Genomic DNA, 16,418 nt, shown 5'->3' on the forward strand with positions numbered 1-16,418 from the left:
TACATTCGGATTAAAACTGATCATGGGAAAGTAGCAACCTTCGGTTCTAATAGCCACAAAATACATCTTGATGACAAGCTTTATTCAAGCTTTACAGTTTACAAATGACTGGCAATGAACAGAAGTATTTCATTCATGGATTGTAATGTCAAGAAACCAGCACTGATCTATAATATCCAGGGCTGCATTTACACAGGCAGCACAGTTCTGATCTTTTTCCCCACTAGTTGGTCTTTTGACCAATCACATCAGATCTTTTCACGTCAGCTCTTTTTCAGAGCTGATCTGATTGGTCAAAAGACCAATTAGTGAAAACAGAATTGGGATGCATGTTTTAACACATCTCATCCCAACGTTCACATCAGCTTTGAAGGAATAAAAAACATCAGCGGGAATACAGAAACCTTTAATTTTATTTACCACACATTTAAAAAAAAGTGAACCACACTATACAAATGTTTTTCTGGTAGCAGGTAACAATGCAGATTACACTTCTAATGGCCTTTTTCAAACACAGATCGCTTTCTGGAGGTGCAGCTAAAATTGCACTCATCTTTTTTTTTAACATAGGTTCTTAATTTGCTACTGCCACGTAAAGCAGCAGTGTCTTCATAGCTTCTCGTCTATTACATATTTTTGCTTCTTAAATGCAGATAGGCAGTAGCATGCAATCCTCGCTGTGAAGGGTTTTGATTGTTTTTTTTTTGTATGTTATTAACTTTGCAAGATAAAGGTAAAGGGGTAAAGGTCTCTGTCCATATTTACATATCAAAATGTATCTGTCGATCCTGAGCAGTTCAGATGGGATCTTCAAACAAACACTGGGCGAGCAGCTATCCCATAATCTCCGAGTTTAAAGGGAAGTCCAGCTTTAGCAACCACCTTGATGATTCAGACAACTTTTTTCTTCTTTTATGATTTTTTCTTTTTCTCCTTCTGTGCTCGCATTCCTGACAACATTGGCCAAATGTCAAAAGGAATGATGTTTATTACTCAAGAGACAACTTTAAAAAAAGAAAGGAGGGTGGAGAACAATGAAAAGGTTTTAAGCCAAGTAGCTGTAAGTGTCTTTCTCTCCGTCGACACGCTCCAGGTACTCCTTCTCTATCAGGATGTCGATACATTTCTGAAAGACAAACATACATGACCATTACTAACATGGCAGATGTTGCATACAGAAAGTGGTTTCCATAAACCTACAGGAAATAACCCTAATTTTAAAACAGAGTATAGATTTGTTACATTTCTGAAAGACACAAACAAGCCCGTTCCTACCATGGCAGATGTTGCATTTACAGTATGTGGTTTCAAGAAATCCTCTGGGGTAAGGTAAATTGCCATCTAATGCTGCATAATTTACAGCATAATTTACCTTGATGACTGGGACTCTTGGTTTGAACCTGGATGACAGCTGGTTCAGCACCTCTGCCAGGAGTTGCTGATGTTTCAGCACTTTACGCATCTTCATGATTCTCACAATGGCAGCCTACAGCAGGGTAGAGAGAGAACACAGCAGGTTTAGACCAAAATGATCCTGCATGAATATTCTAGACCAGAGAGATTGTTTGTGCACGTTAGACAATAGACATGAATGAGTGCTTGACAAGGTGAGTGATGTTGACAGTGGCAGCATGTAGTGTGTGAGTTAGATCAGGGGAAAAAAATTGAATAGCGTGATGTACAGTGTACCTGTATTAACAGCTTCCTGTCCTCCTCTATGTTCTTGTGAGTGGTTTCCTGCTCCTGCTTCTGCTCGGTCTTCATTGGCACGTTAATGTTCACCCGAAGTTTTTTGCTGTAAAGATTCAAATCTAAATCTATCAGCAACAGTTCATGGAATCTATTACAGTACAGTAACAGCATAGCAATTTTGAATATCTGTTTTCCACAATTTGTAGGCTTGTGATCTATATTGATAACATGGCGTGTGTAATTACTCACTTTTTGTATCCCAGGAAGAGTTTTATTAAGGTGTCTGGTTTGAACTCCACGTCATCCACATTTGCATTCTCATCCTCCAGGACCTGGACAACAGAACATTGCTTGGGTCAAAGTTGAAACTTTCAGAAAAAATCCACAATGCAGAATAGTTAGCTCCCTAGCAACTGGAGTTTTTGGTAGATCATCTGATAATAAGAGAGGCATAAAACCTACCAGCAATTTAGACTTCAACAAGATTTGCAACACCTGCACCAAAATGTCCTGGGGAGAACAAAAACAAAACAGGCAATGTATAAGGCAAATACTGGACTGTTGCTTTCAGCTTATACACAGAGTATACCAAACATTAGGAACACCTTCCTAATATTGAGTTGCACCACCCCACATGCCGTCATCATTGTTTTGCACAAAATGTGCTTCACAAGCAAGGATATTGCTGCTAGTAAGATTGCACCTAAATCAACCATTTATCGGATCATCAAGAACTTCAAGGAGAGAGGTTCAATTGTTGTGAAGAAGGCGTCAGGGCGCCCAAGAAAGTCCAGCAAGCGCCAGGACCGTCTCCTAAAGTTGTTTCAGCTGCGGGATCGGGGCACCACCAGTGCAGAGCTTGCTCAGGATTGGCAGCAGGCAGGTGTGAGTGCATCTGCACGCACAGTGAGTCGAAGACTTCCTGAGACCATTCATGTGTGAGGTTGCTTCTCAGCCAAGGGAGTGTGCTTACTCACAATTTTGCCTAAGAACACAGCCATGAATAAAGAATGGTACCAACACATCCTCCGAGAGCAACTTCTCCCAACCATCCAATAACAGTTTGGTGACGACCAATGCCTTTTCCAGCATGATGGAGCACCTTGCCATAAGGCAAAAGTGATAACTAAGTGGCTCTGGGAACAAAACATCGACATTTTGGGTCCATGGCCAGGACACTCCCCAAACCTTAATCCCATTGAGAACTTGTGGTCAATCCTCAAGAGGCAGGTGGACAAACAAAAACCCACAAATTCTGACAAAATCCAAGCATTGATTGTGCAAGAATGGGCAGAGGTCTTGAAAAAGAAGGGTCAACACTGCAAATATTGACTCTTTGCATAAACTTAATATAATTGTCAATAAAAGCCTTTGACACTTATGGAATGCTTGTAAGTATACTTCAGTATACCATAGTAACATCTGACAAAAATATCTAAAAACACTGAAGCAGCAAACCTTGTGAAGACCAATACTTGTGTCATTCTCAAAACTTTTGACCACGACTGTACACTCAGTGTATATTCCCTTCACAGCATAACGTCTTCCTTTGAAAGACCATCCATAAAAGAGAATGGTCTCTGACTGTCTGTAGCCAACTAGATTCCATTGAGTTGTCAGTACTCACTAGCTTGATCTGCGTGCTGTCAGCAAGCTGCTGCACTGTGTAGACGTCTTCAGCGTTGTACTGCAATAGGATGGCCATCTGGAAGGTAGAAGCCTGGGAGGACAGGAGGAGCAACAGGGAATACGTCAAAACCATTCAACAGCAGAGCAACTCAGCTCCGTGCATTTTGTTGATTTCTGGATTTTTTTAGTGTTATAGTGAGCACACACCAGTACGTTTGTTCAACAGTGATGGTTGATGAAAATCCCTAACGTGAGAGTCTGAAAGGAAATAATCGTATCTTATCTGATCAGAGAGACAACACCTTTAATCACCTGCAGAGTGTATCTGTTCTTAAAGCAGTTGGTGACCAGCTCTCCTTTGGACAGGTGGTAGAGCCAGGTCAGCTTGCGCCCGCTGTGTCTGCTGGCGTAGAAGGCCGTGAACCTTTGGTAACTCCTCTCCAGCTGAATGAGGGTAGGAGAGAATAAAATAGAAAACAGTGAGTAAACAGGGATCAACTTCAGTAAGAGCGTCTGCTAAATGACGTAAATGTAAATTGGGTCACTGTGGAGGGGATCAGTTAGTGTGTCTCACCTCAGAGGGCAAAGCAAATGTACAGGACTGCTGGAAGGGCCAGGAACCAGAACTGAGGACCTGGATGCTAAAGTCCACTGGAACGCACACACACAGAAAACAGATCAGCAATCTTCTTACAATAGTTATTTAATACAATGTGATTGTTTTAAAGTTTGGTTAGGAAAATCCAGGGCCCTACTAACTCAATCCAGGTAACCAGGTTTCCGAGATTAAGAAACTCCTTTCTAATATTAATTAATATGCCATTTAGCAGACACTTTTATCCAAAGCGACTTACAGTCATGCGTGCATACATTTTTGTGTATGGGTGGTCCCGGGGATCGAACCCACTACCTTGGCGTTACAAGCGCCGTGCTCTACCAGCTGAGCTACAGCTGAGCTACAGCTGGTAATTAATCCCAGAATGGGGACAATGTCCCACTGCATATCAGAGTCACAGACAGATATACTCACAGTCCAAAGGCTCAGAGTTGGTGAGGTGCTTTTTGAACTGTTCATTTAGGTCTTTGCTGACTCCGATGTCCTGGAACATGCGCTGGAGTTTGGAGGTATACTCGAAGCCGCACGCTTGCTGTTGGGAAAGAGGGCAGGACATACCATTAGGACATGGGGGATCCCAGGTAAAACACAGTCCAAAGACTTAGCAACCAGAGAATATCTTACAGATTTGTACTTCAATAAACTGCCACTAGTTACCAATCACAATGTAATGTCAATATCACATTGAAAATGGCCAATTAAAAACATTGTCATGAGGAGGTCAACTCAATTTTAGTGGTATAGTACCTTTAGTTTGGAGATCATACTGGCTTCAGCGTCATCGCTGGCACTGTTCTGATGGACTAACCGCTTAGCCAGCATCTTGGCGTAGAACTTCTGGAACACATCTTTGTCCTCTATGTACTTGAAAACCACCATCTAGGGAAGATAACACATACAAGTTAGAGAGAGTTGTGAATAGAGACCAGGTCTCGTAAACCAACTAAAATGCAACGCCGGGCTGAAGGAGTGGGAGGAGATTGGGTCTGCAATGGAGGGCAGGCAGTGCGGAAGTCCCACTTTTCATCCTGTCAACCAGGATAATGTATAAGATGCAGTACCAGTGTGGCAGCTGAACACTTTTGAGAAAAAGCAGTCCTCCAACTCACCACTTGGTTTAGTGTGTCTTCTAGCTCTGCCTCCTCTGGGTTCTTTGAGCTGTGCAAAAAAAAAGAATTTCATTTAAAATCAGACATCCTGCTCTTGTATGTTAGCAGTGTCTAGTAAAACCACAAGAAGAGTAGACTTCGTATTGACTCTAGTCAATGTGAACCATTTCAGAACAAATGTCCATAGCAATACTGAAGTGCAGGCTACTGGTCTCAGGCGTACGTAGACTTTAATATCAAACTGTGGTTCGGAGTTATGTATTGAGTGAATGTGCCAGAGCAGAGATGCACCTCTTCTTCAGCAGAGAGTCACAGTATCTAGCCAGCAGCTCTGGGGATTTGCTGGACGACTGCACCATCTTGGTCACAGCATTGTTGTTTATGAAGCGTCCACAGGCCTTTAAAGAGAAAAATGGGTGTTCAAAGTTAAGAACAACAACAACAGTGTAAGTGTGTGTGTGTGTGTGTGTGTGTAAGTGTGACACCGTCTGAAAACATCTTACACCACAAAATATAGAAAAATATGAACATACCTTATCCAGAGCAGCAACAAAACCAGCATCGTTGTTGAACGCTGACATTACTAAAGCATTATACTTCTTGTGGACGTCTAAGATGGTCTGGACATACATTTTGGGATCCTGTGGTGAAATAAATGAAAACAATACAGTCAAGGATCACCCAAGTGAACTGGAGAGAGGACTGTCTCAGATTATTCTAATAAAGATGTGAACCTTTGGGTAAAACACAATGTGTACATTTCACTATTAAATCCACTGTAGTTCTTACATTGAGAGCTGCTTCTCCACACTTCTCTATAGCAGCAAGGCCCTGGTTGTATATGTGCGTCTCCAGGAGTTTCTTCAGCTCTCCCAATCCATCAGTGATCCGGGATACCAAATTGTACATCCGCCCAAGGTCTACAGAGAGAGAGAAAGAGATATAAGAATTGATGGTGATGCATGGCCACAGACATATTTACACAGCCAAAGCTCACATGAAAAGTACAGTGCATTCAGAAAGTATTCATACCTCTTAACTAAAAAATAATAATAATAATAAAAAACTAGGGCTGTGGCGGTCAAGAAATTTCGTCAGCCGGTGATTGTCAAGCAAATAACTGTCGGTCTCACGGAAATTGACCGTTAATTAACATAAACACATTTAGTATCTCCAGGCTTCCACACATAGCCTACAAGCCACTGATGCAGACCTTTGGAACATCTGCATTTTAAAAATGCAAATAAAAACATGTAATATAGCCTATACAGTGGGGGAAAAAAGTATTTAATCAGCCACCAATTGTGCAAGTTCTCCCACTTAAAAAGGTGAGAGAGGCCTGTAATTTTCATCATAGGTACACGTCAACTATGACAGACAAAATGAGAAGAAGAAAAAATCCAGAAAATCACATTGTAGGATTTTTAATGAATTTATTTGCAAATTATGGTGGAAAATAAGTATTTGGTCAATAACAAAAGTTTTTCAATACTTTGTTATATACCCTTTGTTGGCAATGACACAGGTCAAACGTTTTCTGTAAGTCTTCACAAGGTTTTCACACACTGTTGCTGGTATTTTGGCCCATTCCTCCATGCAGATCTCCTCTAGAGCAGTGATGTTTTGGGGCTGTCGCTGGGCAACACGGACTTTCAACTCCCTCCAAAGATTTTCTATGGGGTTGAGATCTGGAGACTGGCTAGGCCACTCCAGGACCTTGAAATGCTTCTTACGAAGCCACTCCTTCGTTGCCCGGGCGGTGTGTTTGGGATCATTGTCATGCTGAAAGACCCAGCCACGTTTCATCTTCAATGCCCTTGCTGATGGAAGGAGGTTTTCACTCAAAATCTCACGATACATGGCCCCATTCATTCTTTCCTTTACACGGATCAGTTGTCCTGGTCCCTTTGCAGAAAAACAGCCCCAAAGCATGATGTTTCCACCCCCATGCTTCACAGTAGGCATGGTGTTCTTTGGATGCAACTCAGCATTCTTTGTCCTCCAAACACGACGAGTTGAGTTTTTACCAAAAAGTTCTATTTTGGTTTCATCTGACCATATGACATTCTCCCAATCCTCTTCTGGATCATCCAAATGCACTCTAGCAAACTTCAGACGGGCCTGGACATGTACTGGCTTAAGCAGGGGGACACGTCTGGCACTGCAGGATTTGAGTCCCTGGCGGCGTAGTGTGTTACTGATGGTAGGCTTTGTTACTTTGGTCCCAGCTCTCTGCAGGTCATTCACTAGGTCCCCCCGTGTGGTTCTGGGATTTTTGCTCACCGTTCTTGTGATCATTTTGACACCACGGGGTGAGATCTTGCGTGGAGCCCAAGATCGAGGGAGATTATCAGTGGTCTTGTATGTCTTCCATTTCCTAATAATTGCTCCCACAGTTGATTTCTTCAAACCAAGCTGCTTACCTATTGCAGATTCAGTCTTCCCAGCCTGGTGCAGGTCTACAATTTTGTTTCTGGTGTCCTTTGACAACTCTTTGGTCTTGGCCATAGTGGAGTTTGGAGTGTGACTGTTTGAGGTTGTGGACAGGTGTCTTTTATACTGATAACAAGTTCAAACAGGTGCCATTAATACAGGTAACGAGTGGAGGACAGAGGAGCCTATTAAAAGAAGAAGTTACAGGTCTGTGAGAGCCAGAAATCTTGCTTGTTTGTTATTGACCAAATACTTATTTTCCACCATAATTTGCAAATTAATTAATTAAAAATCCTACAATGTGATTTTCTGGATTTTTTTCTTCTCAATTTGTCTGTCATAGTTGACGTGTACCTATGATGAAAATTACAGGCCTCTCATCTTTTTAAGTGGGAGAACTTGCACAATTGGTGGCTGACTAAATACTTTTCCCTCCCCACTGTACCTTCACAATAAATCCATTATTTATTTTAGACAGGTCTAAAGAAGCATGATATGAAGAAAACGTAGTCTATTTCAGAAGAACAGAATAGCATACTCTGAGTTGTCCTTATGTTAGGTCCTGATCTTGCTATGCCAAATGACTATGGGCTACACTAGTTAATTTAGCAGAAAAGATTTGCTTAGAATTCCGTGTCATTATTTTATAGTATGAAGAATACAATTGAACAAAGCTGAATAAAATAGAAAGGATATTTTCTCCAAATGATTTGAGGTAGTGCGCACATGCAGTTAGTCTGTGTTGAGCAGTTAACAAAGAAATAGGTACTCCTATATGCTTAATTTAGAGTTATTAATGTAACTTTAGCTGTTCTACAAACGTTGGGATATATGTTTAGATTTTCTTAATACATTGTAAGGCTGCATGATGCGACTAATAAAAAAGTCGCTTAAAAAGGCATGAGCTCTGCTTTGCTTTTTGCGCAGGCTGTACACACTACATCAGTCACTCATTCAGAATTTGACAAGCACTTCATAATGCCTAGAAATTCACGGCGGCATCCCCTTCGTGTGGCCGTAATGCACCCTAAAAAAAATCCATGCCTTTTGCAGCCAGTGGCCGCTGTGCCCTTCTCCCTGAGTGCTGAGTGCTCCGAATCACCTCTCACTCACATGGCTCTCCATCACGTGATCAGGTCTTTCTCACAGGCTACAAGTGAAGACAGACAAATCGGGGAAGCAACGGCGTGTCCTTATCCAATTCCGAGGTGCATATTGAAGATATTGAAAGAACTGTCCACATTTACTTTTCGTCAGCCAACAAGCACAAGCACTAGCCAGCAAAAGCACTAGCCTATGTCAATCTACTATCCCCCATAGTACAAAAGTCGACCTATTCTATTCTGTGCGAGAAATAAATATTCCAAACACAGTCTGGGACAGTTGTGGGATGCGATAGATCCCAAATTAATATAACCACTAGCATCAAAAAAACGTTTTTACACAATGTGGCTGACGCAACAGATCAGAAAGTTTAGCTTCAAATGTTAAACTATTAGGCTATTTCTTCACATTATAAGCACAGCAATGCGCACATGGTAGTAGGCTATAAGCGCAAATGTTCCATTAGCAAATGCAATTATGCATGTAATGATTTCATTATGAAGTTGCATTTTTATGGTGAAAATTATCTTCCCCAAACTTGAAACTCCCTCGCTGCCTATGTATGCCAGTTAGGCTCTTCTTTTACCCCTTGTAAAGTGGATTAATGTGCTTAATTATAAGAAGTTATTTGGCCACTTTAGTTGTGATAAAACCTTATCAAAACATATTAGGCCTATGGGCTAGGCTACAACGATTATTCAAAAAAAGTAACAAAAAAAGGCATTGTTTCTTATGCTGGCCATCATTCACAAGCGATAATATATAATTCACAAGTGATAGGCTAATATTGTCACCCATCAGACTATTCTTGATTTAATCTTGTCTTTACATATACATTTGTTTGGATTTAGAATGGACCATTATCATGCACCTGTATCAAACAGTGTCAGCGGGAAAAATTACATGTCATCTATGCACTTAAATAGTGAATGGAGAATGCTTTTCCCGTGGTTCATTTTCATGCCAGCCAGGGGTGTAGAGCCTAACTGGCATACTCTAATGTGCTTAATATTAGGAAAGTTGAGAAATAAATATAGTATGCCTAGCCTATAGAAAGCTGATGGGATCCTCCTCTTTTTAGTAGAGGCCATTACTCTATTTTCTCGCGCAATTGCATAGCCTATAGAAATGTTGCGCAACATGAGCTCATGGGCTCTCATGAAGTGTTTGATTCGATTTTCGATCTGACATCAATGCAAATGTTAATGATTAGAGGGACAATAGAGTGATGAGTACCAGGCAGTTAGCAAGTTTGGTAGGCTACTAATGACCAGCAGCAGCAGCAGCATCAGAGCTTGGAGAAGCCTAATTACCGTGACTAAACGGTCATGTGGAATTTGACTGCCTTCATTACGTCTGACTGCCGGTGTGGCAGTAATACAGTCACCCCAACAGCCCTACCCTTGACTTATTCCACATTTTGATGTGCTAAAGCCTGAATTCAAAATGGATTAAAAAAATATTCTCACCCGTCTACACACAATACCCCATGATGACAAAGTGAAAACATTTGTTTGAAATTTTTGCAAATGTATTGAAATATCTCATTTATATAAGTGTTCACATCCCGTTGCTATGACACTAAATTGAGCTCAGGTGCATCCAATTTCATTTGATCATCCTTGAGATGCCACTACATCTTGGAGTCCACCTGTGACATATTCAATTGTTTGGACATGATTTAGAAAGAAACACATCTGTCTATATAAGGTCCCACAGTTGACAGTGCATGTCCGAGCAGAAACTATACCACAAAGTCCAAGTAGATGTCCAAGCTAGAATTGTGATGAAGCATATATCTGGGGAAAGGTATAAAACAATTTCTAGAGTGTTGAAAAAAATAAAATATGGAACTACCCAGACTCTGCCTAGAGCTGGTCGTCCGACCAAATTGAGCAACCGGGCAAGAAGGATCTTGGTGATGGAGGTGACCAAGAACCCAATGACCACTCTGACAGAACTACAGAGTTCCTTGGCGGAGATGGGAGAACCTGCCAGAAGGATAACAGCCTCTACAGCACTTCACCAATCTGGGCTTTATAGGAGAGTGTCCAGACGGAAGCCACTCCTGAGAAAAAGGCGCATTACAGCATGCCTGGAGTTTGCAAAAAGGCACGTCAAAGACAGACCATAAGGCAAAATATTCTGTGGTCTGATGAGACAAAAATGTAACTCTTTGGCCTGAATGCAAAGCACTATGTCTGGAGAAAACCAGGCACAGCTCATCACCCGCCTAACACCATCTCTACCGTGAAGCATTGTGGTGGCAGCATCATGCTATGGGGATGCTTTTCAGCAGCAGGGACTGGGAGACTGGTAAAGATAGAGGGAACAATGAATGGAGCCAAATACAGGCAAATCCTTGATGAGAACCTGCTTCAGAGTGCAAACCTGCTTCAGAGGCATTTCACTGTACTTGTGCATGTGACATTAAAACTTGAAACCAACCTTAGACCGGTGTGTTCCAACAGGACAATGACCCAAAGCATACAGCCAAAGCAACATTGGAATGGCTTCAGAACAAGAATGTGAAAGTCCTTGAATGTCCCAGCCAAAGCTCAGACTTAATTCCCATTGAAAATCGTCGGAAAGACTTGAAGATTGCTGTTCACTGCCGCTCCCCATCTAACTTAACAGAGCTTGAGAAAATCTGCAAGGAAGAATGGGAGAAAATCCCCAAATGCAGATGTGCAAAGCTGATATAGACATACCAAAGACTACTCAAACCTGTAATCACCGCCAAATGTGCTTCTACAAAGTATTGACTCAGTGGTGTGAATAAATTACTTATATAAATGAGATATTTCTGTATTTAATTTTAAATAAATTCTAAAAACATGTTTTCACTTTGTCATTATGGGATATTATGTGTAGACAAAAAAATAATAAAATAAAAAAGTTTGATTTCATGCTGTAACAAGAACATTTGGAATAAATCAGGGGGTATGAATCATTTCTGAAGGCAATGTATAAATGTATGAAAAGTACATAAAGCACAAATCTGGCAATAGCAAAAAGGCAAGTCTGGCTGGCAATTGCCATGTGGACTCTCCTCCATACCTTCATTTTTGTCAGCGTCCAGAAGGTTCTGGAACTCTGTGTGGAAGATCTCCAGGTGCTTCTCGATGAGCACCTGCTCACACTTGCGGGCTAGCTCGTCCTGCGTGCTCTCATGGAGGTACACCTGCACCCTCCGCTGCTCCTCCAATAGACGCGCCTCAGCCTGAGAGAGAGACAGAAGGAGAAAGAGAGCAGAGGGAGAGACCGAAAGAGATGGAGAAAGAGAGAGGGATTCTGCACATTTTTACATTAAACAAAGGCTACTGATAAAGCAATTTGGCGCGATACACTGGTTTCATAACCCACCTTTTTCATGTATTCAGTAACTGGGTTTTGTTGCAGGAACTCTGTGCTCTCTCGTGTGTAAAAACGCTCGGTGTCCGCCAAGAACTGAGTCTCGAAGTACTCTTTGTAGACTGACAATGTGGGTCCTTTGGCAAAGGCATCATCCTCATTGAGACCCAACTCAACTGAAAGACACAACCTCCACTGTCAACCAACACATCATTTCAGAGCCATGATATCACATTTCGCACAACAGTTTCATATTGGTTGAACAACACACCATTAAAATATGCCAGGACCTACCATAGGACTGGACGACTCCACTGATAAGCCTGGTGTTGATGGTCTCTCCGTTACGTTCCTTCTCAATGAGCTTCAATACAGCATTTGTGACCTTAGTTGGGGGTGAAGACATTTAGGATCATAACTTCAACAAAATGTAACATATCACAATCTACTCACTAATCAACTAAGACTGGGAATAACTTTTCCACAGCTGATCTGAGGGGATACTCACTTGTTTATTCAAAGGTCTGAAAAGGCATTCTCTCCATGTCACCAAAGCGAGCTGAAAGGAGAGGAAAGGATTAGGCAATGCATACAATTGAGAAAACCTAAATCTCATTCTTCAATGGTTAACTAAAAAAATGTGTTGTCTTACAGAGTAGATTTCGTAGATCCCTTTGCGCCCCTCGTCACACTCGCGGCGGACCCAGTGCCGGTTGAGGTAGGCACAGATACCATTCAGCACTTTGCTGGAGAATCTGTAGTCTTCCCACTGCTGTGTGTAGAACTTTAATACACTCTCATCCATCAGGTCTTCTCCATCCTGCAGATGATGGGGACAGAGGGAGGAGAAGAAGAGAGAAGAGACTGATATTTAGTTAGAGATAAGCATGCAAATGTGGTAGGACATTTGATATGCTTCCTTTTAACCTCTACTGGAAGGGCTATTGGAGAATTAACCAGTAGGCTAATTCATTCAGTCGATTCATTGACCTCATTCCATTTAAAAAGGCACGGAACAGAGCATTACCTTGAGCAGGTTGGTCAGGTAGTTCTTGAGGAACTCCTTGAGTCTCTTGTAGAGCTCCAGGCCCACAAACTGTGCCCCTCCTGGGGTGGGGGCCTTTTTGGAGGGCTTGGATGGAGGGGGCCCTGCACCACGGGCCTGATTGGACTGATGCACACTGGTACAATAGTTATAAACATGTCTGGGTGGTGGGTTAAGGCAACAACATCAATGTAGAAACTTAAAATACTGACAATGGATTATCCCTAATATGCTTTAAACTGAGGCAAACCTGTGCTGGGGTCTTTCCCATAAAAACACATTTTTTCCAGCTTTGCCACTTTTTTCTGTCTTACCAGGCATAAAAGCCATCTGTTAGCTAACCTCCCCCCCCCCCCCCCTCCCCTCCCCTTAATAAACACACATTAGTCAGAGAAGCCTGGCAGTGTATCTATGTGGAAGGATACGTGTACAGTTCCATGTATCGTGATTTGGCCATGCTCTGTCTGGTGTACACCTGCTGTATTCCTGCTCGCAGGTCATCCCAGATCTGGTCCAGACCAATCTGCTTGAGCCCATGAGGGTTCTGGCTTCTGTTGGATGACATTATCTCTTTGCTTGTTGTTGCGCTCTTCTCAGTTGTTCCGTTTCCCGTCTTCTTTTATTGCTTGTAATGAAACCGTCAAGAGCTACTCCTCCATAAGGTGATGAAGAGATGGGCCACAATCTAACACAGAGACAAGGTGGGGTCTTCTCTTCGGACTGGCAGACAATCTTGGAAGACCCCCTTCAAGTAGCAATCAGAAGAGCACCCTGCCAAGAGACCTGCAAACAAACACACAAAAACATTGTAAGAAAGGAGCACACATTGTATAGGTCACGTAGTGCAGACCCTGAAGTGTAAGCAAAACTCTTGCATTGTAGAATGTTGGGATTGCAATAATCTATGTTGACATTCAAGTGAAAAAAATCATGACCTGGTTGGACAAAAAATGTATAATTAGGGTCTAGCTCATCAATAGTTGCACTTGAAACGGCTTCCATTGTAGACTACAGTACACAGCAAAATGATTGGAATAGTTCCCCTGCCATACAAAGTTGGTATCTGCTATCCAGGTGCTAATGTATTGTAGAGATTAGGCAAGTCAGTGTTATATTGACTCCAGCCTCCCCTTGATCAAGACCCAACAGCTGGGCCTGAGATCTGACCTTCACTGGTCCTGAATATTGTAACTACACTACAGTGTCAGTAAGTGTGCCTGCCCACCCCAGTGCAGCCTGGCTGGGGGGAATATGGCTGACTGGATTGGGCTTTCCTTCCGCTTGAAACCTAAACCCTGCTGCTCTCAGCTTCTGTTGTTTAACCTGTGCAGGGCAGGCAGGGCTGATTTCCGGCATGGAGCAGGAGATCATTCAAGTGATATTGAATAATACATTGAAGGTAGAGAAATCACAAAGAAAAATAACAATAACTTAAGAGTAGACAAGAGTGATTTCAAGATGAGGCCTAATCTGACCTTGTTTCATTACGTGTTTGTATGTAAATATGTTAACTTAGATTCTACTAAGTCTTAGAATACAATCATAGACATAATATAGGCAAGGGGTAGGCAACCCTGGTCCTGGAGCAGGCACTTCCTGTTTTTGATTTAACTGACCTGGAAGACCAGGTGTGTTGAATTTAGGCAAAAACTGAACTGATCATTTAGTTAAGTAGTGTGGTGCCTATTTGGGGAAAGATCCTGCAGTACGTGAGGCACTCCAGGAACAGGGTTGCCTACCCCTGATATAGGCTAACCAAAGCGTATACAATGATATCCTTGGATACTAAAGTCAAACATATCCTATGAGAATAGTCTTGAATGCAGAAACACTGCACACATTGTGCATGAATGACAAACATGAGATGGTAAGATAAATGTCGGGCCTAATTGTTAAATAACCAACTGGTCAAGATAATTACTATTTCAGTCAAGGCTCAAGTATTCATGAACTTATCACAGGCACAGGGTTGTCTCTAACCATGGCAACAGATGCAGATTAAGCAGCAAACGCACTGGATCAGGACAGTATGGTTTGGCAAAATGATTGCCACTTAGCTGGTGGCTAACAACAATCTTGGAGGGAATGTGATGTCTGGTTGCAATACAACATTACATATCTATTCTCTTTATATTGCTAGCTAGCTGTCAGTTGCACAACTGTTAATATTGATAGCTAGCTAGCCCATGGCAATATCTTGTACAGTAAATAACAACATTCTGACAAAGCTAGCTATTACACCTGTGTACAGTCTCCATGCACGAGCTAGCCAATGAAGCTTCTGAGCTTGTAGCTATCTAGCTTTGTCATGCCATGGCTAAACCTGTACTATTAACCTGGCCAGTGGTGCAGCGTAACCATAGCAGTTAGCAATGTTTTGAACTAGCTGACGCTAGCATTACATTTGTTGGGTGTAACTAGCTAGCTAGTAACTTTAAAACCAAATAGTCGATAACAATACAAACTGCAAATTTGTATATACAAATGTTATGACCAACCTACCAAACATAACTCACTGGCTAATACTATCAGCGTAACGTGAGCTAACTACCGTGAGAAATGAGGCCTGTTGTTCAGGCGCAACGCTACTGCTAACTTTAGCTACCTGACCACAGAAGCCAAATAACGTTACAGATAGACAGCCAGGGAGTGTTCTCTGTATAAACACAAAATAGTCGAGTGCGTGTTCAATTTTTGTATAACTAGCTAGTTAGATAAAATAATATCCAAGTTCACTGGTGATATTTGTATTTATGCTTAGCTACTGACTAGCTAGCTGGCGTTAGCTTACCATCGTGTAGCAGTAGTGCTCGTTCTTGACTCCAAATGAAACAAAACAGTACCAATTAGAAACAAATTTTACGTTTATAATCTGAGTAAAGTATTGGAATACTCCTTTTCAAAGAGCAATCCCCGTTTCCCTCTAAATTATTTACTTTTCACTGCCACAACAATAGCTGCGGCAGTACATTGAAATAACACTTTACAACAAATCTGTGTTCCCAGAAAGATGTCCAATGGAATTTGAGAGTGGAATTTAAGGTTCCGGAAAAAGTCGGTGAATTATAATAGACATACTGTATGTTGTGCATGGAACAGTGTGGTGTGTGAGAAGTTCAAGGTTCTAATGAAAACTGATTGATAATCATGTATGCCACTACAACAAAAAACAACTAATGTTGTCATATTCTGAAACATACTGCAATTAATGATATTAGTATTGGTTTTATGCAGGGCTGGCCCCAGCCATAAATGACATTAGGGCCTAATAGTTTATGCCAAATAATGTCCCCCGGCCAAATAGTGTCCCCTCTGCATCACAATAGGATTGGATAAACTATTAGCATCCGTTGCTATATCAACGGTGTGATGACCTAATAATTAGAATTTTGGAGATCATTACAGCCTAATTGACGTTCTTTTCATCATCGCTATG

The 16,418-nt window shown here is 41.7% G+C and overlaps 1 protein-coding gene across 1 annotated transcript; it reads right to left on the reverse strand.

Moving 5' to 3' along the window:
* Positions 1–395: 395 nt before the first annotated feature.
* On the reverse strand, positions 396–15,997 carry LOC311099067 (cullin-1-like). Its single transcript, XM_084139683.1, has 22 exons — positions 15,774–15,997; positions 13,408–13,765; positions 12,965–13,142; positions 12,590–12,757; positions 12,446–12,496; positions 12,232–12,322; positions 11,950–12,113; positions 11,644–11,806; positions 5,836–5,966; positions 5,580–5,687; positions 5,338–5,444; positions 5,047–5,095; positions 4,685–4,816; positions 4,352–4,469; positions 3,896–3,972; positions 3,634–3,765; positions 3,320–3,412; positions 2,155–2,202; positions 1,942–2,024; positions 1,690–1,795; positions 1,373–1,486; positions 396–1,126 (listed from the first exon to the last, which is right to left on the reverse strand). Exons 2-22 carry the CDS (start codon positions 13,545–13,547, stop codon positions 1,046–1,048), a joined length of 2,334 nt encoding a protein of 777 aa, XP_083995809.1. The 5' UTR covers positions 13,548–13,765; positions 15,774–15,997; the 3' UTR covers positions 396–1,045.
* Between the last annotated feature and the right edge of the window lie 421 nt (positions 15,998–16,418).

The sequence above is a fragment of the Coregonus lavaretus genome (genome assembly GCF_964263955.1).
Source record: "Coregonus lavaretus genome assembly, chromosome: 23".
Classification (NCBI taxonomy): Eukaryota; Metazoa; Chordata; class Actinopteri; order Salmoniformes; family Salmonidae; genus Coregonus; species Coregonus lavaretus.

What these genes read in the sequence shown, in the direction of transcription:
- LOC311099067 (XM_084139683.1), bottom strand. Translation starts at nt 13,547, where the DNA reads ATGTCATCCAACAGAAGCCAGAACCCTCATGGGCTCAAGCAGATTGGT. An exon ending in GTATGATCTCCAAACTAAAG is followed by an intron (nt 4,470 to 4,684) that starts GTACTATACCAC and finishes CTTTCCCAACAG; the next exon opens with CAAGCGTGCGGCTTCGAGTA. An exon ending in AGAACAGATACACTCTGCAG is followed by an intron (nt 3,413 to 3,633) that starts GTGATTAAAGGT and finishes CTGTCCTCCCAG; the next exon opens with GCTTCTACCTTCCAGATGGC.